Below are 23505 nucleotides of genomic sequence, written 5' to 3'. Positions count from 1 at the left end.
GTGATGGAAGAAGAGCGCAAGCAAGCGATTAGGCGCCCCAAGAGATTATAAGGAACCCGGCGTACCATGATGGCTGCGGCGGTGGGCGGATATCAGCATCATCACATAGATACGCGCCCAGCACCTCCGCCAGGACGTGCATACAATGGAAGAAGCGCGTGAAGTTCACATGGGCAGGTGCTTATCGCGCCGCGGCGGTTGCCGGCAGCAGATATTCAAGACATCTTCGGAGCGCCGTCGAGCGGGGCATCGCTCCTTGCAGCGATCGCGGCTATAAAATCAAGAGCTTTGGTCGTTATCTGACATGAACATAGATATGATAATAATGATATGGGCGGAGACAAAGTGCCAATTTGTGGAAGAACAATGGGCATGCCATATATGGCCTTGTTTGTCTGCGTTTTTGATCTCCGCTCTGGTTCCGCTCCGGTCGGCACTAGCCCGCCGCTTGCTCTCATCCATCATCACATTCCCTACCTTGGCGTATTTCTGTCATGCAGGGAACGACATACTCGGTGACCAGTACATGGCATGGGCAGGATATGCAGAAATACCCAGCGTGGTCGAACGCAGAATACGACCACGAGCGACGTCCGTTACGCGCCGCCCAAATCCATGTCGACGGCTCTCTACTTCCAAGTGCCATACCGCCCACACCGAGTTACGGCGCATACGACTTCTCTTCAAACACCGCTTCTCAATCGGGATCGCGCCACTGGACGAAGGACCATGGACCGATGGACGTGGACGCGCCTAACACGGATGAACGCCACTCTTCCACATCGAACACCTTCCTCCCCACACCACCCCTTACGAACAGGTCGCCCATAGGGCCTACAAGCTTACTGCCTTCCTTGAATCCCCAAGTTTCTGCCCAAGCAGCATCTTCAACAACCATCTTGCCGCAGACATTCTTCTCATTCGATACCCGCATATCCATCAGCATTCAAGGACGCCCCATAACTCTGGACCTTCGTGCACTCGAGAACGACCCGCAAGTGATCATGGAGCTCTTGCGAGCGACGGACGCGGAACGTGCCAATTGGCTGATCGCTGCAGTGTACTTTCGCCGCGCCGGTAATCCCGCAGCTGCTATTGCTATCGCTAACTCTCTAATTGAAGGTCAGGGTCTTAGATCATCTCTTCACACACGTCTTTACATCTAACGCGCGATCAGTCATGAATGCGCATAGCGTCCAAGAACAGGATCGCCATCCCGCGTATATCTTGCTTGCCGGATGCGAGTCTGACCTGGGCAAAGTGGCCCGGCGTGTGGATCCTGACAATGGAGACGCGAAGAGGCATTTCGAGAGCTCTCGACGCTGGTTGCAAAGGGTGTACGGCGTCAACGTGCCGGACGATACCACTCCGCTTGGTACGACAATGACGACACCACTCACAACGACCTCGCGACCGGACAAAGACACGCCTCGCGCGCCGCATTCTGCACAAGACCAACAGGGAGCGGAAGTCTCTTCGCCTACGAGTTCGCGTATCGCCAAGTACAACAAGGTCCTCGAGCGGGAGGTGGATTGCCTCCGGGACAGACAGAAGCGCAACGAGGGTATTATGGACGAACTCCGCCGCGAGAAGCGAAGAGCCGAGGACGAACTGGAGAACGAGAGAACTGTACGACGCCGTCTGGAACGGCAGGTGTCCGAGCTGGAAGTGGAACGGGATTCGGCTCTGCGCATGGAGGCTACCGCCTTACAGCAAGCACGACAAGAGGTGGAATCTCGACGGCGGGTGCAGGAGGCCCTGGCGGAAGAGCAGGAGCGCAGGCGGGAGTTGGAGAGCAGAACTGGCCAGGTTCAAGGTCGACCGCTTCTGGAGGATCTCGCAAGGTTATTCCAGCAGACGTCGCAGGAGAGGTTCCCGACGACTGGCAACACGACGCCCTACGGTGGATACGCGACGCACGGTTATGGCTCGCCGTCCACCTTCCGCTAATACACGCATCGGAAACGCAGCATAGGCATTTTGTAGCACTCAGTCATTCACGGGTTGCATGGATCAATTGTAGCATTTTGCATGGATAGTCTGCACCACGTCTGAAGGCATCGGATAAAGGAGCGGAGTTGTGGGTCCAAACGCGGAGCGCCACAAATCACGTCGGGTTTTCCCGAAGCTGCTGTACAGGTCAAGCCAGCTCGCTCCACGTGACGTGCACCTGCCGATTGCGAACAGTGAGCTCGTCGTGCCCAACGTCCCGCTCGCCGCCTGAATTTACGATCCAGCAAGGTCCACCACCGGCCCCCTCAAGACTCATCAAAATGGCCGCCACGACTTTGCCAAAAGACATCTCCAAGCTCGACCAGGAGGTCAAGCTTTTCGGGAAGTGGGACACCCAGGAGTACGTGCCCGATTTGAGTTATGGATAGTGCAGGAAACTGATCTGCATGCGCGCCACAGTGTTGAGGTCAAGGATATCTCCTTGACGGATTACATCCAGACGCGCCATGCTGTCTACCTTCCCCACACGGCCGGCCGCTACCAGAAGAAGCAGTTCAAGAAGGCGCAGATGCCGATCGTTGAGCGCCTCGTTGACAGGTGTGTTGTGCGCGTACCGCAGAGGTTGCCCGTGCTGACGATTGCTAGCTTGATGATGAAGGGCCGCAACAACGGCAAGAAGCTCATGACCGTCCGGATCGTCGCGCACGCATTCGAGATCATCCACCTCCTCACCGACCAGAACCCGATACAGGTGCGTACTCTATGACATTAGATGCAAGACCCCTTGTTAATTATGTACGCAGGTTCTCGTTGACGCCATTGTCAACACTGGTCCCCGTGAAGACTCCACCCGTATCGGCTCGCAGGGTACCGTCCGTCGCCAGGCCGTCGATGTCTCCCCCCTCCGCAGAGTAAACCAGGCGATCTCGCTCCTCACGATCGGCGTATGTTACTCACGTCCATTCGCATGATCGCGCCCACTAACACTCATCCAGACGCGCGAGTCCGCGTTCCGCAACGTGAAGTCGATCGCCGAGTGCCTGGCTGACGAGCTCATCAACGCCGCCAAGGGCTCGTCTAACTCGTACGCCATCAAGGCCAGTATATTCCCATTACTTCCCCTGCCGATCGCTCATACCCCCTTCCCCTCCAACAGAAGAAGGATGAGCTCGAGCGTGTCGCCAAGTCTAACCGGTAATCGCCCTCTCCCGCTTGTCGGTCCTCCTGTGGCGGATCCCAGGATCGGTGGCCGGAACTGGGAGCTCTGTCGGCTGCTACAGTATATGGTCGCCCTCGCATGTACTCATATGACCACTATGTCGCACCCATGCACATTCACTCAATATGCTCGTCTAAGCTTGTCTTTGGAGTCGGCGTGTCTTCTCTGCATTGCGTTCGGGGAAGGGAAAGAAGCTGCTTTCTGCGTTAGCGTGCGTGCGAACTGCGAACTGCGAGCTGCGCGCATCGTCGTGCGTATCTTGGGGAGCTCACGTAGCAAATGGAGTACGCATGTGTGCAATGCTTCGCCACCCCCTCTCGCGCCTTGCCACGCTCGCGGCGTGATAGCCCCCGGTTCCTTGCTCTGGTCCTATGCCCATGTGCGGACAGCTCATGCTCGCGGCGGATAAGCAGCTGCCACCGCCGCACGCCAAACGGGCGCCGTCCAACGTGTCTTCCAGCTTCCCGTAATACAGTCGCAACTGTCACGCAGTCATCTGCTCCTACCCAGCTGAACGTGCAACGTCCACCCCCACAATTTATCCAGTCAATCTGACGTACCTTCCGACTCCCTATGTCGGATATCGCTAAAGCGAACCAAGTTCTCACTGATGGGCCCATCGCCCCAAGCACCTGCGAGCTCATCTCACCAATCGCAGTCCCACGAACGCCGAACGCGATTCTGATTCTTTGCAATGCAATTTCCAGTTCCAGTCCAGTCGATTCCAATTGTTACAAGTTATACTCCTTCCAGACAGGCAATTGACATTGGAACCAAACGATATATGATAGAAACAACCGGTGAGAGAGATGAATGCCCAGCGATGATGATATGCGCGCGAGATATGGGGGGAGATGGGAAGGTGTCCGCAACAGGCCGTAGTACGTACGACCCGCACTCGGTGGCGAGATGGGGGGAGCAATCCGCCGATAGCAGGCGAAATCCCGGGATAGCGTGTACGCGAGGGCTTGTCTGGCAGAATGCACAGCACCATAGCAAGCGGATCGGCGGTGGGTGGTGGATGGGATGGATGGGCGGAGGATAGAGGATAGGGCGGGTGGGGGCTAGGGCAATTTAGAGCGCAGAATAAATAGGGTACGCGATATGTAGATGATGATGGAGAGCTTTTGCAATGATGACGCGACAGCAGAGCAGGATTGCGGGAGAGGAGACGGGATACAGATGCGCAGGGTGTTCGTGTCTAGGGCTACAGAGGCGTCGGTGGGACGGCAGCGACGCGATGCGGCGTGAGGTAGCAGCGCTGAAGACCGGAGATGGCAGGTGTCGTCGGGCCTCTCCGGTAGGTGTTTCAACTCCCTGAGATCTGTTCCACTTCGCTCCGAAGAGCTAGCACGGCAGCTGTGGACGGCGGCGCAGGCGTCGACGGACGCCGAGGGCGGAGGAGTAGAACCCGGCGAGGTATCACCGCGCGGCGGAGGGAGTGCCACCTCCGTTAGCCGTCGTGGGCTTTGGCACGCAGCCCTCGAGGCCCATGTATCCGTACTTCGGGGCGAACTCGCTCATCATCCCTCTGCCGATGAGGACGACCCAGGCGAGGCCTTCGCCGGTGGCGCACGATGTTGGCCAGAACAGCTCGCCATCGTTGTCGTCAAAGTCGACCTCCCACTCGTCTGTAGGCAGCAAGCACGTCTGCATGGCGCGCGTGAACGTGCGGGGGAAGTTGCGCATGAGGATCGGGAGGTTCAGAAGCGACTCGGCCTTCTGCATGGAGTGGGCGATGTCCATGATGTCGTCAGTCTGTGCTTTCCAGTCCGCCATCTCACTTGGGGCAACGCGTATCCGCGCTTCCAACATCGCGCGTGCTGCGGGTACCTCCAAGAATGGGACAGACGGATCGGGTAGCAGTGACGGAGGAACACCAGACTCCAACGTTGGCACTGTTGGGACAGTCGAAGCCGGTTCAGGTGCAGATACAGGTGCAGCAGGGTTCGGTGTCGCCGTATCGTGCCCTGTTGGTGTCGAGTTCGCACTCTTCGACTCTGCGATGCTGGCGGGCGAAGGAAGCATCTGAGGGGTCCCTGGCTTCGTCGCCGCAGTCCCCTTCGCAGCCTGGTGCGCCTGCTCGGAAGCGACCTTTGCTTTCTCCATCATGACCCCTTGCATGTGGGAGAACAACGAGTCGACGCGGGCCTTGAGGGGAGGCTTCTTGTTGGCGGACTTCTTGTTGCGGTAAACGATACCGCGAGATTTAATGTATGCTCGTAGCATGTTTCTGTCAACACTGTCAGTCTGTGCACAACAAGCGTGATGCGGGTCAGCGTACAGAAGACCAAGGAACGCCTTGTCCATCGCCGACTCCGTCATAGCCTCTGCCCATCGGGTTTGACACAGGGTCAACAACGGGTATAGGGTATCCCACGAGCGCTCATCAAACACATGAGAGAAGTTGTCGCGACACCAAAAGGCGTAGACAAAGTGCAGGACGGCATCCAGCAGCTCGAGCCGCGCGATGGTGCTGCTGTGGATGTGGTACGGGTGGTCCGTTGGGGGCGGATCTGGGAGTGCTGCAAATCGAGTGTTTTTGACGGGAAAGGTAGAATTGTAACGCTTTTCAGCGGACCACTTGAGCAAGCGGGCGATTTCGAAGTAGTGCTTGTGGACGCTCTCGCAGGCTTTGTGGTCCGTGGGCTTGGGCCGCTTCGGGCGGCGGAGCGGAATCGTCCCGGCGAGAACGGGCGCGATCGCCGCCGCGGAATTGGCGGCGCCCTGGTCTCGCGTCGTATCCGAATCCTCGAGCTGCCCTGGGAGGGTGCTGACGGAGAGGTGAGATGGTTGCGGGGCGCGGGAAGGCCGATGGTGCGATGAGGTCGGCTGAGAAGTCGATGGTGCGGAGCTAGAGGCTGGCGCCTCGTCTAGTGCGGGACCCGTGCGCGCGCGCTTGACTGCATCCTGAGACGGTGCTCGCGGGCTTTGCTTGCGCTTGGTGCCGACGACTGGAGGGGTTGGGCGTGATGACGCATGGGGTGCGGGCGCGAGCTCGGGTGAGAGCAGGGGCGGCATGGGGTCGAGCATCTGCCAGGGCAGCGGGGTCAGTGCGAGCTCGTCGGTCTCGGGGAGTGGCGCCTACCTTCAGGCGGCGCTGAAGGACGTCGCGACCGGTACGACTGCTGGCCGAAGCGTCAGTGGGGGCAGGCACGAGGCGCCCGACGATCCCGAGCTCACCGTCGTCTGTGGGATGAGGTGGAGGCGGACATGGTGGCTGAGGTCGTCGGCGCGGGCAGCGGGCGGGCTTTTGCGGCGGCGACGGCGGCAACGATGTGGGAGGAGACAAGGGGATGTGAAAGCAATGCTCGATGCTTGGAATTCCTCCGTCACCCCATGTGACGGTCACAGAAACCCCCATATAACAGCGTCTAATCAAACCGCTCCGTGTCTGCCGTCCGTGCGGCCGAGAGGCACCCCGGGCCACAGCACGCCCCGCCGATGTTCCCCCAGTCAGAACAGGCTTATGCTCGCTCAGATACCCACCAAAACCGCGGAGAAAGCAGCGTATCCGCCATGTCTCTGGGACTGCACGTTTATAGCACCCTCCCGACGATGCGCCGTTCTCAGCTGGCATGACCACACTTCAGCCTTCCAGCATGACACTACTCCGGCCCACGCCGCGGTGGCGATTATCCCGCAGGAAAGGAACGTCTACTGACCTCCCGCTCAACCTAGGTCCTGGCCCTTGTGTCTTCGCCCAGACGTAAACCTTTCATGACGCCGGTGGACCCACAAAACTTGGAGCTGCAGTCAATGGCCCAGACCACTCACACGCGCTACCGACATATACAATCCTACAATGACTGTGAACGCTGACAAGCACTGTGGACCGACCGTGAGCCGGCCGACGCGACGAGTCTTCTCGGACGCTCTGACTCTGCACAACTCTTCTGTCACGCTCAATCTCAGATCGCGTCCCGATGGGGATGTCTCAATCAGCTCCGCCCTCACAGCTCCAGTCGAACACAACCCACGTTTATTGTACGCCGCAGCAAAGACCTGCAGCAACAATACAACTCATTGGGAGGGCCTTTTGTACTCCTCGCACCGCTCCGAGCATCGAAAACCAGCGCCAAGACCTCTGCACGGCACGTACCAGTCTGCCTCCGCCCGCGGGCCTGACCGCCTCCTCGAGCTTGTCCGCCAGTCATGTGCCGCCAGCAGCCTGATGAATTGAGGGGGAAGATCCCAGTCGCACGGCCCGACACCGGCGTTTTATGGCTAGAGGCGACACGCGCCTCTCCGCGCGCTGCACGGACGCCCGCACACGGTGTGTCGCAGCCTGCCGAGGCTCTGCTGGCGTACCGATGATAGCGGTGCTCCTGGACGGCCCGCGACAAGCGAGGGCACCTCTCAGCGAGCTCTCACTGCGTCGCACTCACTTTGACGGTCTCCGGGCGCGCCATCACCGGGAACTCAGAGGCCACTAAACTGTCCGCCATCACCATAGCTTCGATCCGCGCGAAGTCCGGTACGTTCGTTGCTGAACTTCCATCCCTCTACTCGTTCCATCCCATCGCACCCATCGCGCCCCCGGATCCCAAGGGCGCCCTTCCATTAGCGCGACGCCGCAAATGGCATAGGACATCCGACTTGACAAGACGATTGCATGATTTAGACGTCGTGTAATTGCCACCCACAACGACCTTCCATTCATTCCCCGCCATGCTACCAACCTCCTCAAGCGGCAGAAATCTCCCGGGTGCGCATGGCGAAGAGCACGGACAGCGGCGCATGACTGCTGCTCGTGTTCGTCGCGTCCCGGAGGGCCGACTGTACCGACGCCGCTGCCATCCGCTTCGGGCGGACGCCACCAAGCCTCCGTCGTGGGATTTAGTCCGCAGGGGGCGCGTTCTCCACGGGATCCCGTACAGATGACCAGGGGACATAATTTACAAACGTGGGCGCGCACGCAGTGGTCGGGGGTCGCAGGTGCGACGCTAAGCTACGGGAGCGTGCGAGGTCATCGAGGTACTTAGCCTGCTCTATTGATGTACAGTACGTACAGAGTACAACATCGCGATTCTACTAGCGAAGCGCCGTGACGCACAGATCATCGTTTGCGCTCTCACCTCGAGCCTAACCGCCCCGGCCGGTGGCGAGTAACACGGAATCGTCAACCTGACTGAGAGGTCCCCGCGGTAATCAGAAGACCGGCCGTTACAGTGACTGTCTTCAGTGAATCATTCACTGCTACACGCACCATAAATCACAGCGGCCTTCGCGCCCTGCGTTCCATCGCCCCGTGCGTTGTTCGAGCGACGGGCCCAGACCCGACCGTCCCAGACCGTACCGTGAACGTTCCATCGACCACCCACCTGCAAAGTTCACCTGTCCCCCGCGCAAATGAGCGCCGCATCTTCGCACTCGAGGACCGCCCAGGCAGATAAGGACCGCTGCAACCCAGCCCCCGAACGTAAAAAGGAGGCGCCCCGGTCTAGCTCCGCCGGCGTTACACTGGTCACGACAGAGGGGGCGACATGGACCGTGCGCTCTGCGCTAGCCAGCTGAGTCGAGATAGCACCCACGCATGCGCTCTCCTCGGGAAGAACCGCGGCGCATCGTACCCGACGACCTTCCGCTGGCCCCTCCCAGCCGTCGGTCTCGAAAATCGGAGTGTGGAGCGCGCAAGGGGCAGCCAACCCCGCCAATATGAAAGATGCCGGCGGATCGCGCGGCAGCAAACGGGATCAGATTGAGCGGCAGGCACGCGCGACGCGTGGCTCGAGGTCATGATCAACAACGGTCATGTGATGGCGTGAAGTGCCTGGTGGTGCTGAAAGAGAACGCGTCCACAGCTTCGCGCGTTTGTTGACCGCTCAAAGAGGCGCATATATGCGGTTCAAAGCACATCAACTGTCACAACTTGTCATCCGATGGAAAATCCTTGATAGTATAGTAATGTACAATTGTACGAGAGCAACAGAACAATCCGGAACGAGACAGGAAAATATATGCGATGGGTAGGCACTGTGGTGGATATATAGGCCAAGGATTCCAGAGAATGTCCCTCACGCCAGTAACCCAGCCGGACGACACCGCCCGCCAGACCTCGTATGTACTCACGAGTTTGTATGTGGTACAGAGACGAATAAATAGAGCGATGTGCGGAAAAACGCGGTCGATGAGAGGGAGAACACGCTGATAACGTCGGATAGCCAGAGATGATCAATGGTGGGAAGGGTGGGAGCGCGTCTAATGGAGTGCGCTACGCGCGCTTGGCGGCCTTGCGGCGGGGCGGGGGCGCGGCGAGCTCGGTGTCGGCGTCAGCAGCCTTGCGCTTTCCTAGCGCGGCAGCCTTCGCGGTCTGCGTCTTCGCACGCGAAGGGCGGGTGTTAGTCGGGGTCGCAATAACGCGCGGGGCAGCGCGGCCCTTGGTCTGCTTCGACTCGGCGGCGAGATTGGTAGAGGTAGCCTTACCCTTGCCCTTCGGGTCCATGGGAATGACCTCGACAGCGGTTGTGACCGAGCCGGGGCTGATGTCGCGAGAGTCAGCGCTTGGCTGCGTGGGACGGCTGATGATGCGGGGTGACGACATAGTAGGTGGTGTGGCAAGCGTCGGCGTGCTCTCTGAGGAGACGGTGCGCGAGAGCTCGGGCGTGGAAGCGCTGTGGCCCGAGCCCGACGCGGCGGGGGCCTCGCGGACGCGCTGGCGAGTCCTGGGCTTCGCAGCGGGGGTAGTGGTAGTAGATGGACCAGCGACCGCATTCGCCTTCGTTCCGGCAGCAGCCCTTGTGCGCTTGCGCGGCGGCTCCGCGGCGGCGGGGGCGGCAGCAGCAGCTGCAGCAGCTTCCTCCGCTGCCTTGGCCCGGGTGACGCGCCTCGTGGGCCGAGTCGCGCTGCGCGTCGTAGGTCGGCTGGCGCCCGACCGGATCTTCTTCTCCTTGGCCCACCACTCCTCACCAGGCGCGACGATCTGGTCGTACCAGGGGGCCTCCCGCTTGACCTTGTTGATCCAGTCGGGATGATGAAGGGTGCTAAGGGTGAAGAGCATGCTGTCGCTGCCGATCCACGAGCCATGGTGGTAGATGGCCTTACTCTTGTCTTTCACTGGAAGAAGGATCATGTCAGGATTGCACGAGGGTCACAACACGTGTGACGCACAGACGAGCTTGTCGAGGAGCTTGCCAATGGTGGGCGCTTCGCGCCTGCCCCACAGCAGCCAGTGCGCGGGATCGAGGGGGTGATAGAAGGTCTCAAGGGCAGCGAGAGCTACGACGCGGCTGTCGTAGTTATGAGGAAGCTTCAGGGTGATGCGCGCTTGGTGAAGGTAGTCTTGCACGGCGGGGTGCGCCGCACTGAGCACGACGTTGCCGTGCTGGTCTTGGAGGACGCCGAGGTTGATGTCCTCATAGATGGGGGTGTAGTATCCGTACTTGGCTTCGAGAGCTGCCATGGAGGAGGATGTGGTCATTGCTGGTGTTCGGGTGTGGATGGTCTGCGCGGTGGGGGGTGCGGGTGGTGCGCGGGGATCGAGTACTGGGCAGATGTGAGTTGGTGGCGCAATCCAGAAGGGAAGCAGAGCACATACCTAGGACGCGAGTGTCTCGGCTGCGCTCACGGCGGGGGAGCGATGGGTTAGATGATATTGCGGCGGGCGGGTCGGTCGAGGCGGGGGAGCGGCGGGGGCAGCTGCTCGTCTGGCGCGGGGCACGGCACTTGGGCAAATTCTGGTCGGATTTCTGGGCTGGGGACGCGTCGATGGAGCAGAGGGCAGTGGAATGGGTGCGCGCGCGGACGATGGGTGCTCTGGTCAAACAGCGTCGTGCACGAGCCCTTTACACTTTCAATCACTCGAGGCCCCCCCGCACGTGGCGTCTACATCCGCCTCGTGTGACAATAAACGGATCGGTCCGCCTTTGTTCCCCCGCATCACAATCACTCATGGGGACAATAGCGGCCCCCTCAGACAAAGGAATGCGCGCTCAAGGACCCAGCGGACGAGCAGGACGCCCAGGATGCCTCCATCGGGCGGCCACAACAATTCGGGATCTTCGTGCACGATGCCATGGCTCTTCAGCCGATGACGGGGATAGCGATCCATTCAATCCGGACCCCGGTTGCCGACCCCGGTCACCGGAAACAGTTAGCCTCTCCGCTCGACCCGCTTCGGTGCCCCTTCCTCGTCACCTACTCGACACCAGTCTCCAAGTCGCCGCATTGCTCGTCTTCGCAGACACAGCTCAAGTCCCTCTTCCCTCGTCAAAGGTCGTCAAAGAGATGAATCGATAATTCCCTTCCCCGCAGGTCCATTATCGACCATCGACGAGATGGATATAATCTACGCGATATGGCCTGGATGTGACTGGACGTGCTTCGATCGTGGACTAATCGCGCGCGAGGCCGCGGTGATAGATGCTCATGTCGCTGCTTCTCAAATGGATCACACGGCGAACACCGTCATTCGAGACATGTACTACTCGTAACTAGACGCGCCGAACTAAGCACTTACGCTGGACGAGTAGGAGCGTCGGTCGTGGTTCGGGAACATGTCAGAGACCGGGTCGAGAAGAGGAAGCAGGACAGTTATGTGCTTGGGTTTCGGGCGGGGAGTTTACTTGACATCAACATCGGGCTGGCCTACCATTCCAGACGTACAGATCATATGCGAGCTCACGCTTGGAGTCGTGAAGGTTTCGGTAAAGCACGACTAGCACGTTCCAATCAACAGACGTCCAAGGCATGCCCGTAGCCATTGAATAGGAGCATGGCGGCCATGCCCGACGCAATCTTATCCGGCACAGTCAAAGAGATGAACGGAGATGATTGGAAGGATGAAGATACGAGGAACAGGGATACATGGTACATGGGGGGTCATCTAGGAAAACATGAACGTACATTGACTCGGAAACTTGTCACACTCCACCTTCTACACATCCAACCTCCTCACCACCACGCCAGCTGCGTTCGCAGTAACAATCGTCCGCTCATCGAACGCGACCGTGCCCTTCAGACCCGAAACGTCCTCTTCTTCAACCTCACCGGCGCCCACCTCCACCCCGTCGCTCCCGCCCTCGAGGTCCCAGACCCAGACGCGGCCATTCGCGCCCAGTGCAACGCAACGCCCATCGGCCAGAGAAAGTGCAGAGAGCGCACCTTCCGCACCATAGAGATGTCGCACGAAGGTAAGCTTCGCGGGGGTGGAAGGGGAGGAAGGCAACGAGAGGCGGTACAGCTGAACTGGCGGTGATGTCACGTATGTCGGAGGTGATGAGGGGCAAGATGAGGGAGACGACGGTGGCGAAGATGATGAGGGGGGACCTTGAGCAGCGCTGACCGAGGGACCACTAGGCAAAGGTTCCCCGCCAGCCAGCACGACCCAGCGCCCGTCTGTAGCCGTATCGGCGACAGCGACGACCTTCCGGCTCCACTGAGCCCGCATCGCGCGAAGCTTGGTATGGTCGACGAAGCCCTGAGGTACGTCCAGCGCGCGTGCGGTGCGCGTAGAGGTGATGGTGAAGGGTGGCGCGCTGGGCTCGGTGTGCAACATAGAAGCGGCGGAGGGAAGGGAAGGGCTGGATGGTGTAGGTCCGGCAAGGATGATCTCAGTGGACCCGAGGGACCAGTGAGAGGGGAATACGGGAACGGCGAAGGAGAGAACGAGCTTATAGGCGGCGGGGGATGATGAATATACCGAATCCTCGAGCGGGTCGGTGGCATCGCGCGCAGGAGGAACAACTGCTCTTGATAGAGTTGCTATCCTCGCAGAGACTGCCTGCCCAGCGCGCGATGAAGACGGCGCTTCAACACTAAAGGAAGAGAGCTTGTTTGCGCTCACTGACACCGCCGACAGCACCATCGAGCTCGGCGGGTACGACGTGAAGCTCGAAAGCGACTCGACCCTCCGCACGGTCGCACCCGACAGATCATAGACGTTCAAGTCAAACGACTGCGACAGCGTCGTCAGCAGCGGATGGTGGTAAGCAGCCTGCTGCGTGCGCTCTGCGCGGCGAAGGGGCGTATAGGTGATGCAGCGGCGTGCTGCAGAGAGGTGTGCGGGGTCAATGGAATACACTTGCATGCCCCCGTTGGACAGGAAGGCGGCGATGCGGATGTGACCTGCGACAGGAGCGGACTGGTCCATGGCGAGAGCTGTGATGTGTACAGAGGTGGGGTCCGGAGGTCGTGGACCGCTGACTTGACTTGGCCAGCAATCTATGGTATGCTGCGCGGTAGGGCTTTGGAGTCTAATTGTGGGGGTTGGCGAAGACGCAGAGGCCGTGATCGTCAAGGCGCCTGCAAGCAAAATGTGGGCTGGTGCTTTCGAGCGGGACGCAGTAGACGCTTGTAGTTCCCCGCTCGACCCGGCAAGAGGAGGCGACAGATGGTGCAAGCGCTCCGCAACACAGCGCCCTATTCACGAAGGATGGATAAGCCAGTTCCATTGCACCAATCGACATATCTGCATACCAGACTTCCAGTTCGCGCTAATGCGGAACATCCACTTCCAGTCCCTATAGTCCACGTACTTCTCCCTCCCTGCGCCTCCCCTCGCCGCCCTCCCGGGAAGGGGGCGCACCTCCCGCCCGTCAGTGCGCCCGATAAAGCCCCTCGTCCCCCGCAGTCTCGCGCGGCCAAAGGTGTGGAGGTAGAGCCCCTTCCATAGATGGTTGTCGGCGGATAGGCGCGCCCAGTTTCTGGATGTCGATTGCGAGAGGCAGAGATCCCGGTAGGAGAGGAAGGAGAAGCAGAGAAGTATGAGCTCGTCGTATAGCGCGGTCTCGAAGGTGAGCGTTGGGGACGTCTGCGGGGTCTGATGGGCTACGGTTTGCGCGCGCTTGCGAGGGGGGAGGGGTGCTGGGGACAGTGTATGCTTTCCCATAACGGCAAGAGCGTCGAAAGCAGGTAAACGAGCAGATGGACGCTGGAGATTGTGATTAGCAAGGCTGCGGGGATTTGTGGCGTTCATCGCGGGGTTGCCGGCAATTTCCGAAAAGCGCCCACAACGTTGGCCTGGGATTGTTTGGAGGAAAGGCCTGAGCATTGAAGAAGGACAATGAGATACAGTATTCTTCAGATATATATTGCAGTAAAGTGAAATGATATGTCCGTTCCGTGCGTAATACAAAGATCAGAAAGTCGTGCCAAAGGAGAACGGCCATTGAACGTCTAACATGGGCCCAAATATTAGATGGTCTGGCGATGGAGTGTTGCCTTTCGAACATGCATTAGCGAACGAATCACCTGAAATCAGATCTCGTTACTCACCAGTGACCGTTGAGCTACTAGCATTGCCCATATCTCCAACGTCAAAGGGATTCTGGTGATAGCCTGGTGCATTGAACGTCGATGGGCCAGCCGATGAAGCGGTAGAGGAATCATCGCCACCTATAGTGACAGGACCCATACTGCTCGACAATCGCCCATCCCCAAGTGTAGACCACACTTCGTCGGGCATCGCGCCAGCGGTCGGATGAGGCATGTCAGCAGCGCTCGGGGCGATGGGCTGGTCCGATGGCAGGGCAAACAGATAGGCCAGCTCATCCTCCGATATACCAAGATCGCAAACGCCACCGAAAGCAGGGGCGGCTGGAGGAGGGAAGTCCGCGCCTCTAGAAACGAATCCGTCATTGGACGAAGCTGACGAGGACGTCAACAATGGCGGTGTCTCCTCCGTAATGTCGCCCTCGTGCGCTCGCTTGTTGCCCTTCGGCGCGATATCCGTGGAGAACTTGAAGCCGCCGGCAGGGAACAGGTTGTACAGGACGTCTCTGAGCACTTTGTCAGAGTTGGTAAACTTTATGCAGGCCGAAACACTCACGCCAACCTCCCCGGAAACTGCCACCGCTTCTCGTACTGCGCCATCACTTTCAAGCCCTCAAAGACAAGCTTGACATCCTTCTCCCCATCGCCTGCGTTCCCCGTTTGTTGTCGATGCAAGACGTAGAGGATGAGGACGATGCAGGAGCAGAAGATGGCCATCTGGGAAGTAGTGTCAACGCGATTCGCTCCGATCAAGAGAGAAGGTAGACGCACGACCGCATGCGGCCAAGGCGTGAAGCTCATCTTCGAGTTCCGCTCCATCATGCGAAGGCAGGTGCGCGCAGCGTTGGCGCAGATAGCGAGGGATGGGAACGACTGCGACGTATTCGGCGCCACGATGAAGGGTCGGTGCAGCTGCGAGTGAAGGCTCAGCTCAGTCCTCTCGACTGAAGAGTGCAAGGATACAAAGGCACCCAACAACTAACCTGTATCTGCGCCAAAAACAAGGCCGCAGCCAGCAACATCGCCTGATCGCGCAGCTCCGCATTCGTCTCATCGGGGCTCCAGCGCAAGAACGTAGGCAAGTTCTCGCGCCAGGAGTTTAGCGCCGAGTCGATGCAGGATACGACGCGCAGCTGCCAGTCGCGGCGGGACATGTTCGAGCGGAGGCGGGGTTTCTTGATGGAGTACTGGCGAGGACGTCAGATGCTGAAGCGGCTGGAAGGTGAGAAGAGCTTACGATGGTCTTCTGAATGACGCCCTGCATACCGGTCAGCAAAGGTCTATCGCGCGCCAAAGACGGCAACTCACTATAACATGTATAATCCGAATCAACTGATTGAAGTACACCCCACGCCCGATGCGGCCCTCCGGCTGCTTCTCCGGGGTGAGCCAATATTCGTCCTCCGCTTCGATGACCGGGTCGAGGTCGATGTCCTCGCAAGTCGTCGCCCGTGGTCGGCCCATGTACGATGAGAGTTGTATGTCCTCGATGACCAGAGCCCAAAAGACACGCTTGTACAACTCGTCCTCGATAGCGTTGGCGGTCTTGCGCTTGCGGTGCGCGCCGACCTCTTGGGCGAGGCGAATCCCCATGGAGAGGGCTGCGTGCTATGTGAGAACTGGGATAGTCTCACGACTGAGAACACGCACTCTTCCAACAATCCTCCGGAACCGACGTCCCCCACAAAAACAACACCCCTAATGCGCACGTCTGCAACTCACACAACGACGGCGCAGACCGATAGCTCCTCCTGATAATCTCCACCTGCGACCACCACTGCCACCCCGCGCTGTTCTCCGACCCCGGTCGCCTGTCCGCAAACACGCGCGGGTCGTCCGAGTGCCGCGACGCCAGCGCGCACATCGTCAGGACCAGATACCCGTACGAGCGGTCGCGCAAATAACGCCGGCTAGCGAGATCCCGGTCGACAGTCGGGCGGTGCATGATGGGGACCCAGGACTCGTTGGTTTTGAAGTAGAGGTCGACGAGCTCGAGGAGGAAGGAGTGATCGGGGAATGTGAGGGGCGGTTGAGTGGGGACGGAAGTTTCGATTTCCCACTATGAAGATGGAAGGGTCAGTATCGACGCGGACTTCAAGATGGCAAGAGCACCCACAGGCCTCACAGTCCAATACTCCATCCGCTTCTTGATCTCAAAATCAAGATGATTATAGCTCGCCCCCGCATACCCATCCCTCATATCCATCGCGCTCTTGATGAAGTGCACATTGCTGCTCTTGCCAAAATACCTCCCCTGCGCAGCCCAATTCAGCGTGAGCTGCCACAACCGGTCCGCCAGCCCATCCGCCGCGTCGCACAGCTCGTCCGTTATCGGCTCCTCGTGCGAGTCCGCGACCGTCAGGTCGGGCACGTCCTCATCCGCGACGTAGGCGATGTCCGAGTTGGTAGGCTGTGGGGCTTGCTGCGCGGTCTCTTCGAGGCTGCGGGCGTATTTGGCGAGGCGGAGGGCGGCTTTTTGCAGAGAGATTAGGTCGACGGATTGGAAGAAGGCGTGCGCGTCGTCGAGGATGCTCGTGACGAGGGCTTTGGAGTCGCACAAGGATGAATCGGAGTCCGTATTCTAGTAGATGGAGCTGAGTACGCTATCTGGGTAGACGAGGGGTGACAAACCAGGAGAAAGTCGTTGGTATCTTCGACGGACATGCCAAACGTGCGCTCTACTTCACGTAGACGTTCTGGCGTAGGCTCCGCTGCTTCCGTGCTAGATGACAGAGGTGAGTCCCATAAAGAGGACGTTGAGCATAGCTGAACGTACGCTGGTCCGCCCTTCTGCAGGAAGGGGATCAATGGTATACATACATTAGCATCGCAAGACATACCTTTCCGTGTATAGCATAATGCGTGCAATGTGAATTGAATGCGACACAGCTGCGAAGATGAGGCAGTGCGCGGGGGGAAGACGGTTCGGGACGTACTTGCTGCAGCGGCCTCCTGGGTTCTTTGCGCTATCGCCTGCGCGAGTAAAGGTTCATTCTTCGAATCGTACATCAAACAGTATCTTTGGTGCTTACACTTGACTGAAATACTCGTCAGCACCAATTCATTACAGTACATGAACATGCCACGCACTTTTCCTGGTAGGCCACGAGAAGAGCAAGGTTAACGGATGTCTAACAAGTAATACTTGTCAACAGACCTCCTACGACATATATCGCAAGCACCTGGTGAGTACGAAAACGTCGGTCATGAACCCATCCACAATGCGGGGGACTCGGTAACGTACCTTGCAATCTCCGTTTCTTGGCCTTCGCGGGCGCGTCTCCAGAGGAGGACGCCTCCATGGCGATGGGCATAGCGTGCCAGTTCAGAAAGGTTCACCTTCAGCTGTGGAGTCGATGTACTCGATGCTAGACGAGGGCAGAAGGCAAGCAGTGGCGCGAACAGGGGCGTACGATCGTGCTCGGCGGCGCGACGCAATCATCGGCGCCGGGTTGATTAGCGGGATGTTTCCCCGACATCACATCCCACGTGGCGGTGCACTTCGGCCCACGTGCTTTCGTTCAATCGGCTCCGAGTGATGAGTTGAACTTGAACGCGGACTCCAAGTTCTGGTCAGCGTCGACGAGACGTGCGGTTCTCGCGAGTCGGTGTGGTAGCGACGTTGATAGCTCAAAGCGTGTTCTGCCCAAAGCCCACAACGATGTCCCAAAAAGAACCTGCCACAACCGCCACGATTACCTCCGTGGCAAACCATGTCATTGGGCAAAAGCTGCGAGTTGCTGGCCGGTATGTGGTCTATACGCCGTCCATCTCTTATACTCATACTCTTCTATCCCTTGACTCTGGTATCTTCCACGCCACCCAGCCTCCTCGCGTACGACCCACCGACTTGCCTCGGCATCGTGGACAACAAAGATGCCGCTCTCCTTGTCGACCTCACTCTATGCGCGGATACATGGATCCTAGAAGCTCTTCAAGGATGTGTGATGGTCACTGGGTATCTGGAGAGATACAATGTGGGTCGCCCTTCATACCAGTCTCAACACAGACGCCTAATCGCGTCGCAGAAAGCCGTCCCCACACAACTCCTTTCACCACGCAACGCAGCAGTACAGCTCCACCAAGAAATCGTGCTGAAAGCGCTTATAGCACGTGCAACACCTGATTTAGACATCAACCTTTGGGATCATGCTGTTCGAGAGACGCACGAGACATCGGGCGAGCTAGAGCGGGAGCAAAGTAATGGGTGAATTTTTGTAGTGCTTTCGTTGACGCGCCTCGTGCGGGATGGCCCGCAGAGCAGCAGTCTTATGTATGATATACAGACGCATGAACCGATATACCCTTATAGATCCTATCAAAAGGATCAGTGACTGCCGGAAGAAGGCGACATCCAAGACGCGTACATTTTCCTCGCCAAATGATGGCAGTGCCGTCGCTGCTAGCAGTCAGCAGTTCGGAGGCTTCAAGGGGATGGTGCTCCGTCCAAGTGATCATTTTTCCGTGTACCTGGGAAGAGTTTAGAATACGCGGAAATAAGTGAACGAAGGAGACGTACTTTTGGCGGTGGATTCGGCGCCAGTGGTTTCGCCTGTAAAGGAGTATCAGCATTCAGTTATTACTGATTGAAGGTAGTCGCATTACCTCTAGCAAATCCCAGGCCCATACCGCGCCATCCTCGTCGCCACATATGACGGTAGCCTCGTTATGCCCGAAACACGCACGACAACGATAGTCATTGTTGTTGTGTCCGGTGAAGCTGTTGAGCATTTTCCCAGTAGACATGTCCATCAGGCGGACTGTGCTGTCGAGCGTGGTGACCAGGAGCGTTTGGTCATCGGCGCTCAACGCAAGGCCGACTACTGGATCTGAAGATATGGTCAGCATACGAAGCTGTTCATAGAAGGGAGAAGATGCTTACTGCCCATATAGTCTGACCTCAACTCGCCCATGCGAAGGTCGTAGGTGCGTACATGACCGTCAACGCTACCGGATATTATGCTTGTAGCACCGACGACAAGCGCCTGCACCGCATCTCTCGACTCATCCAGCACCTGAATCGGCGTCCTCGACTGCGACTTCAAGTCCCACAACCTCACACTCGCATCGAACGATCCACTCGCCACCACCGTCGCATCCGCATTAAACTCCACGCAATTCACCCTCGCCAAATGGCCCGACAACCTTCTAATCGTCTGCCCACTCGTCACATCCCACACAAACACCGACCTATCGCCCCCGCCGCTAGCGAACTTCGCGTTATCGTGCGCGACAGCGAGGCCGAGGACCTCGTAGCCGTGCGCAGCGTAGGTCTTGATCTCTGCGCCGGTGCCCGCGTTCCACAGGCGCACGGTGCGGTCCTGGCCGGCGGTGAGGGCATATTTGGCGGCGCCTTTGGCGTAGCGGGCGACGTGGATGGGGCCGCGGTGGCCTTTGAGGGTGACATGGGGAATGCGAGGGACGCCGCCGTCGCTGCTCATGGTGGTACAAGACGGACCCACAATTGGCACGTGCTCGGGGCGGAAACGGTGATGGGGCCAATACGAGCAAACAAACGCGCCTTGTCTCGAACTGCCATATCGCTCCTCCCGCATAGTGTCGTTGATTTTGCGACCTATTGCCCAAAACGTGGTACATAGCGCAGGCACTGTGTCTGCTACCTCGAAGGATAGCACCGTTCGATGGCCTTTACATTGCCGGTCGTGCATCAGCAAACCGACACCATCCTTTTGATGCCCAGGGCCTTTTTGATGCGTCCTTTGTCCGTTTGAGGGCGTCCTTTCGCATCCTTTTCCGTTTCAGCAGTTCCTTTTTGTCCTTTCGTAAAAGACGCACATCCTGCATCAAGTCCGACGAAAAAGTATTCATTCTAGCTATACACATCAAATTATTATTGTACGAGCGCGTGTGGTCTCGGCTGTAGACACGGTATTTATGCTCATTTGGGTCCATTCGATGCGCTACACCACTGTGACTGCCAAAAGCAATGTGCGCGCCTCTCCAGAAGAGGCGGGGGTTGCTACTCTCGCGTATGGCGGACTAGATACGTGCCGCGAGCAAGTGGAAGGGGTTGGGGAAGTACGCACATCAAGGTCGATGAGGCGAGTGTTATGATGAGTCGCTTCAGGACCGGACAAAAAGTGACAGCAGGAGGCGGGAGGGGCGCAGGAGTTGCATGGTCTGTACGGTCTGCAAGGTTTTGGAATGCGGCGTGATCGGCAACGACTAGCGACAAGTCAGCGATAAGAGGGCAGGCGAAGGCACACACTGGGAGCTGAGGGACCAGGGGCCCCAACTCCTTCCCAGCAGCGAATGGCGCGATCTCAGCGCGACCACCGCGACCCGCGACGGCGGTCAAAGTCAAGTTTGAGCGCTGCGGTGATTGCGCGAAGTCAGAATCAGCCGGCCCTCAAGCTCCCTAAGGTTACTGCCAAACAAACACAATCTTATCAACAGAGTCACGAGCTGCGGTCGCAACTGTCGGCAGCCCCTTCGTCTCTCCCTTGCGTTCTATGCCCTCCTGCTGGTACGTACCGTTTGCCTGACTGGCCCGGCTCACCAATCCCAGACACTGCTGTAGCTTCGCCCGCGCCCGCACATCGTGTAGGTAAGTTGCGCGTCGTCAGTCTGGACTCGCTTGCTCATCTCGTCCTAGATACACGGGGTGTCCTGAAGGAGGTATTTCGTGGTATGTGATGAAGCGCACCCTCGCACTCGGCGCGCTGACACGAACGGACAGTGTAGCCTTGGCTACGGAAGCATGCACCGGACCCCCACACCGCCTTCCCCCATCATTGCTACATGAGCACTATCTACAGAACCCCTTCCCCTTCCAAATTACACTGCCATACTCACCACTTCCGGCCGTCTTTAGGATGATCATGTACACCACGACTGATTTTAGCATAATATAACGTAGTACGATGTAGCGTAGTGGATAGTACCAATATACAATGTTTTTGCTCCCTCTCGCGATGCGATCCCGAAACGTCCCGCAAAAGGATCAGAAATTATGCAATATACGGCTCAACGGAAGCCGAGCTCTGGCAAGGACGACGTCCTTGAGCAGGATTCAGTAGCCTGTACAGGCCGAAATGTCCTGCCAAGGACGACCCCACCTTTCCTGGGCAGGATGCCGCGTCCTTGCGTCCTTTAGGTCCTTTTTCGTCCTGTCAAAGGACGAAAAGGACGCAAAGGACGGGGGTGTCGCTTTCCTGATGTGGCCATCAAATCTCTAAGTAAATTCTGCTTTCCTAAGTACGCGAATGAAGATAAGCTACCAGTATAGGTCCCACTGATCCCTGTAAAAGTTGACGACATAGGAGATCCTGAGACTTGACCCTATCCACTCAAGTGAGTTGCGTCTCGCGAAGTTTCAGACGCGCTCCCCTGATTCGCCTCGTCGCGCGTATAAACGCGGTCAATTCGGTAGACAAGGACCCACATACCTGCCTTTCCTCACCCTCGCCATGCCTTTCTTGACCTCTATCCTCATTATTGCCCTGGTTGGCGCTGCTCATTCTTTCCCTTTTAACTCTTCGCAGCTCTCATCGCTTCGGGTCGACTTGACTGGTTCCAACAACGTCTCTTCCTTCGATGCCTTGCAGCTGCGAGCGATAGTGACGAATACCGGAACTCAGACTCTCCGATTGCTAAAGTATCAAACTGTGCTGGACACGGATCTGCCCACGAATTCCTTCCGCGTCACCAAGGGCGAAGAAGAGGTTCCTTTCATTGGCATTCGGGTATGCATCATCATTGATTCTGAATCCCGTTGCAATTTCGCTCACCTCGTCTGCTAGCTCACTATCTCTGTACCCGATCTCGATGATTCCGCCTTCGCAACGTTGGCACCAGGGCAGGCCGTTGAGGCCGTGCACAATCGCAAGTAACCTTCTCTCTTTACGTAAATCGCCAGTCTCATTTTTTGCGTCAGTATCTGGTCGATACGACTTCTCGTCCTCTGGCGAAGGCGTTTACTCCTTCGACCCCGTGACGGACTTCATGATCCTCGACGACGATGGCCTTTTGCTGTCGGCTTCAGATTTCATCGACGTCCAGCATCCCCCGACTGCCCAGATCGTGGCGCTTCATGGTCCCGTCGCACCCCCGCTTGCGCAGAAACGAGCGACAGCCACCTGCAAGGATCCAGCGAAAGCCAAGTTTATTGACGCCGCCTATACGGAAGCGAAGTCCCTTGCCCACCAAAGCTCGTCGTACATCACCTCCCATGGAGCCGGTGATGATTTATATAAGTGAGGTTCTGATCTTGCGTGATGTTTCCTGCGATGCTGATAACAAGCTAGACAATACTATCACGGCGCCCCGACGGGCGATGTCACCAGCATCTTTGACGCCGTAGCGAACGAGACATCGCCTTCCAGGCAACTCAGCTGCGACGACCCGCGCGACTCATGTAAGCGCGGTATGCTTGGCTATACGACGTTTCCCGACACGAATGTGAGCAGCTCGCTGTCAGACGCCCAAGGCTTAAGCACTGACACCAAACTATCCCCAGGTCTACTTCTGCCCGCCCTTCTTTTCCGAAGTACCCTCGGAGAACCTCTGCACTTCGACAACCGTGAACCAGCGCAACGTCCGCGGCGAGACGATGCTGCACGAGCTGACGCACGCCCTGTCGCACACTCGGGATCTCGCCTACGGTTGCCAGTCGGTGCAGAAATTGTCTGACTCGTCTGCGCCGCGGAATGCGGACTCTTATGCGGTAAGCTTCTGTTATTTTGACATTCGTAACTGCCGTCCTAATGCCAAACCTCAGTGCTTTGCTACCGAAGTATACGCCAGGACCATGTGCCACTGAGCTTGTGTATGGGCGGTATAGTGTGCAAAAACCTCTGTTGAGGTATTTCGACACAAGGCACCGCCGAGCTTCAATATCGACGCACGACTGCGACGAACTTGCGGAATCGACACATGTGATCGAACGATGCCGTGATAATGGTCTTCAATGTTTGGCGTCCTGGCCGAGCGATAGTACGATGAGTGGGAGGAGAATTATGGGTGGTGGCGTGGCTATAATGGCCCGGGCTCGGGATTCGCCGACTTGACGGTAAGCGCTCGGCGCCAAAACCTTTTTCGTGACCTGGCCGGTAATCTGTAGGTCTGTGAAGGCTTGCTCGACGCTTCTCGGCGACTTCAGA

At 58.0% G+C, this 23505-nt stretch overlaps 11 protein-coding genes across 11 annotated transcripts; 6 read left to right on the top strand and 5 right to left on the bottom strand.

Moving 5' to 3' along the window:
• Positions 1–448: 448 nt before the first annotated feature.
• Positions 449–2036, top strand: SCHCODRAFT_02634355 (uncharacterized protein). The gene is made up of 2 exons (XM_003029699.2): positions 449–1122; positions 1178–2036. Exons 1-2 carry the CDS (start codon positions 495–497, stop codon positions 1948–1950), a joined length of 1401 nt encoding a protein of 466 aa, XP_003029745.1. The 5' UTR covers positions 449–494; the 3' UTR covers positions 1951–2036.
• A 155-nt stretch (positions 2037–2191) lies between these two features.
• Positions 2192–3381, top strand: SCHCODRAFT_02634353 (40S ribosomal protein S5). The gene is made up of 6 exons (XM_003029698.2): positions 2192–2353; positions 2413–2550; positions 2599–2704; positions 2757–2897; positions 2949–3050; positions 3110–3381. Exons 1-6 carry the CDS (start codon positions 2274–2276, stop codon positions 3149–3151), a joined length of 609 nt encoding a protein of 202 aa, XP_003029744.1. The 5' UTR covers positions 2192–2273; the 3' UTR covers positions 3152–3381.
• A 1213-nt stretch (positions 3382–4594) lies between these two features.
• SCHCODRAFT_02511502 (uncharacterized protein) lies at positions 4595–6193 on the bottom strand (the record flags this gene model as incomplete). The annotated part of the gene is made up of 2 exons (XM_003029301.2): positions 4595–5405; positions 5457–6193. The coding sequence occupies 2 exons, from the start codon at positions 6191–6193 to the stop codon at positions 4595–4597; spliced, it is 1548 nt and encodes a 515-aa protein (XP_003029347.2).
• Positions 6194–9113: 2920 nt separating this feature from the next.
• On the bottom strand, positions 9114–10851 carry SCHCODRAFT_01130803 (uncharacterized protein). The gene is made up of 3 exons (XM_003029300.3): positions 10710–10851; positions 10283–10657; positions 9114–10228 (listed from the first exon to the last, which is right to left on the bottom strand). Exons 2-3 carry the CDS (start codon positions 10590–10592, stop codon positions 9387–9389), a joined length of 1152 nt encoding a protein of 383 aa, XP_003029346.1. The 5' UTR covers positions 10593–10657; positions 10710–10851; the 3' UTR covers positions 9114–9386.
• An 845-nt stretch (positions 10852–11696) lies between these two features.
• On the bottom strand, positions 11697–14042 carry SCHCODRAFT_02634340 (uncharacterized protein). The gene is made up of 2 exons (XM_050345813.1): positions 13589–14042; positions 11697–13531 (listed from the first exon to the last, which is right to left on the bottom strand). The coding sequence occupies exons 1-2, from the start codon at positions 13998–14000 to the stop codon at positions 12048–12050; spliced, it is 1896 nt and encodes a 631-aa protein (XP_050198825.1). The 5' UTR covers positions 14001–14042; the 3' UTR covers positions 11697–12047.
• Positions 14043–14378: 336 nt separating this feature from the next.
• SCHCODRAFT_0250177 (uncharacterized protein) lies at positions 14379–17697 on the bottom strand (the record flags this gene model as incomplete). Its single annotated transcript, XM_050343116.1, has 11 exons — positions 14379–14888; positions 14942–15100; positions 15155–15295; positions 15367–15570; positions 15692–15981; positions 16034–16080; positions 16108–16442; positions 16500–16964; positions 17015–17102; positions 17224–17353; positions 17628–17697. The coding sequence occupies 11 exons, from the start codon at positions 17695–17697 to the stop codon at positions 14379–14381; spliced, it is 2439 nt and encodes an 812-aa protein (XP_050198824.1).
• A 306-nt stretch (positions 17698–18003) lies between these two features.
• On the top strand, positions 18004–18594 carry SCHCODRAFT_02549345 (uncharacterized protein; the record flags this gene model as incomplete). The annotated part of the gene is made up of 3 exons (XM_050343663.1): positions 18004–18130; positions 18210–18360; positions 18412–18594. The coding sequence occupies exons 1-3, from the start codon at positions 18045–18047 to the stop codon at positions 18592–18594; spliced, it is 420 nt and encodes a 139-aa protein (XP_050198823.1). The 5' UTR covers positions 18004–18044.
• On the bottom strand, positions 18402–19834 carry SCHCODRAFT_01130795 (WD40 repeat-like protein). The gene is made up of 5 exons (XM_050341082.1): positions 19266–19834; positions 18989–19212; positions 18903–18935; positions 18751–18853; positions 18402–18698 (listed from the first exon to the last, which is right to left on the bottom strand). Coding segments are annotated over exons 1-5 (921 nt in total). The 5' UTR covers positions 19825–19834; the 3' UTR covers positions 18402–18696.
• Positions 19835–20283: 449 nt separating this feature from the next.
• SCHCODRAFT_02549341 (uncharacterized protein) lies at positions 20284–20709 on the top strand. The gene is made up of 2 exons (XM_050343662.1): positions 20284–20451; positions 20505–20709. Exons 1-2 carry the CDS (start codon positions 20300–20302, stop codon positions 20557–20559), a joined length of 207 nt encoding a protein of 68 aa, XP_050198821.1. The 5' UTR covers positions 20284–20299; the 3' UTR covers positions 20560–20709.
• Positions 20710–20875: 166 nt separating this feature from the next.
• On the top strand, positions 20876–21313 carry SCHCODRAFT_02634331 (uncharacterized protein; the record flags this gene model as incomplete). Its single annotated transcript, XM_050345812.1, has 1 exon — positions 20876–21313. A coding segment is annotated over exon 1 (214 nt), but the record flags the coding sequence as incomplete, so codon positions are not given.
• Positions 21314–21813: 500 nt separating this feature from the next.
• Positions 21814–23165, top strand: SCHCODRAFT_02670372 (zincin; the record flags this gene model as incomplete). Its single annotated transcript, XM_003029697.2, has 5 exons — positions 21814–22089; positions 22147–22228; positions 22281–22599; positions 22651–22804; positions 22863–23165. 5 exons carry the CDS (start codon positions 21814–21816, stop codon positions 23163–23165), a joined length of 1134 nt encoding a protein of 377 aa, XP_003029743.1.
• Between the last annotated feature and the right edge of the window lie 340 nt (positions 23166–23505).

This window comes from Schizophyllum commune, assembly GCF_000143185.2.
Source record: "Schizophyllum commune H4-8 unplaced genomic scaffold SCHCOscaffold_9, whole genome shotgun sequence".
NCBI lineage: Eukaryota > Fungi > Basidiomycota > Agaricomycetes > Agaricales > Schizophyllaceae > Schizophyllum > Schizophyllum commune.
This window is presented reverse-complemented; position numbering and strand designations above follow the sequence as displayed.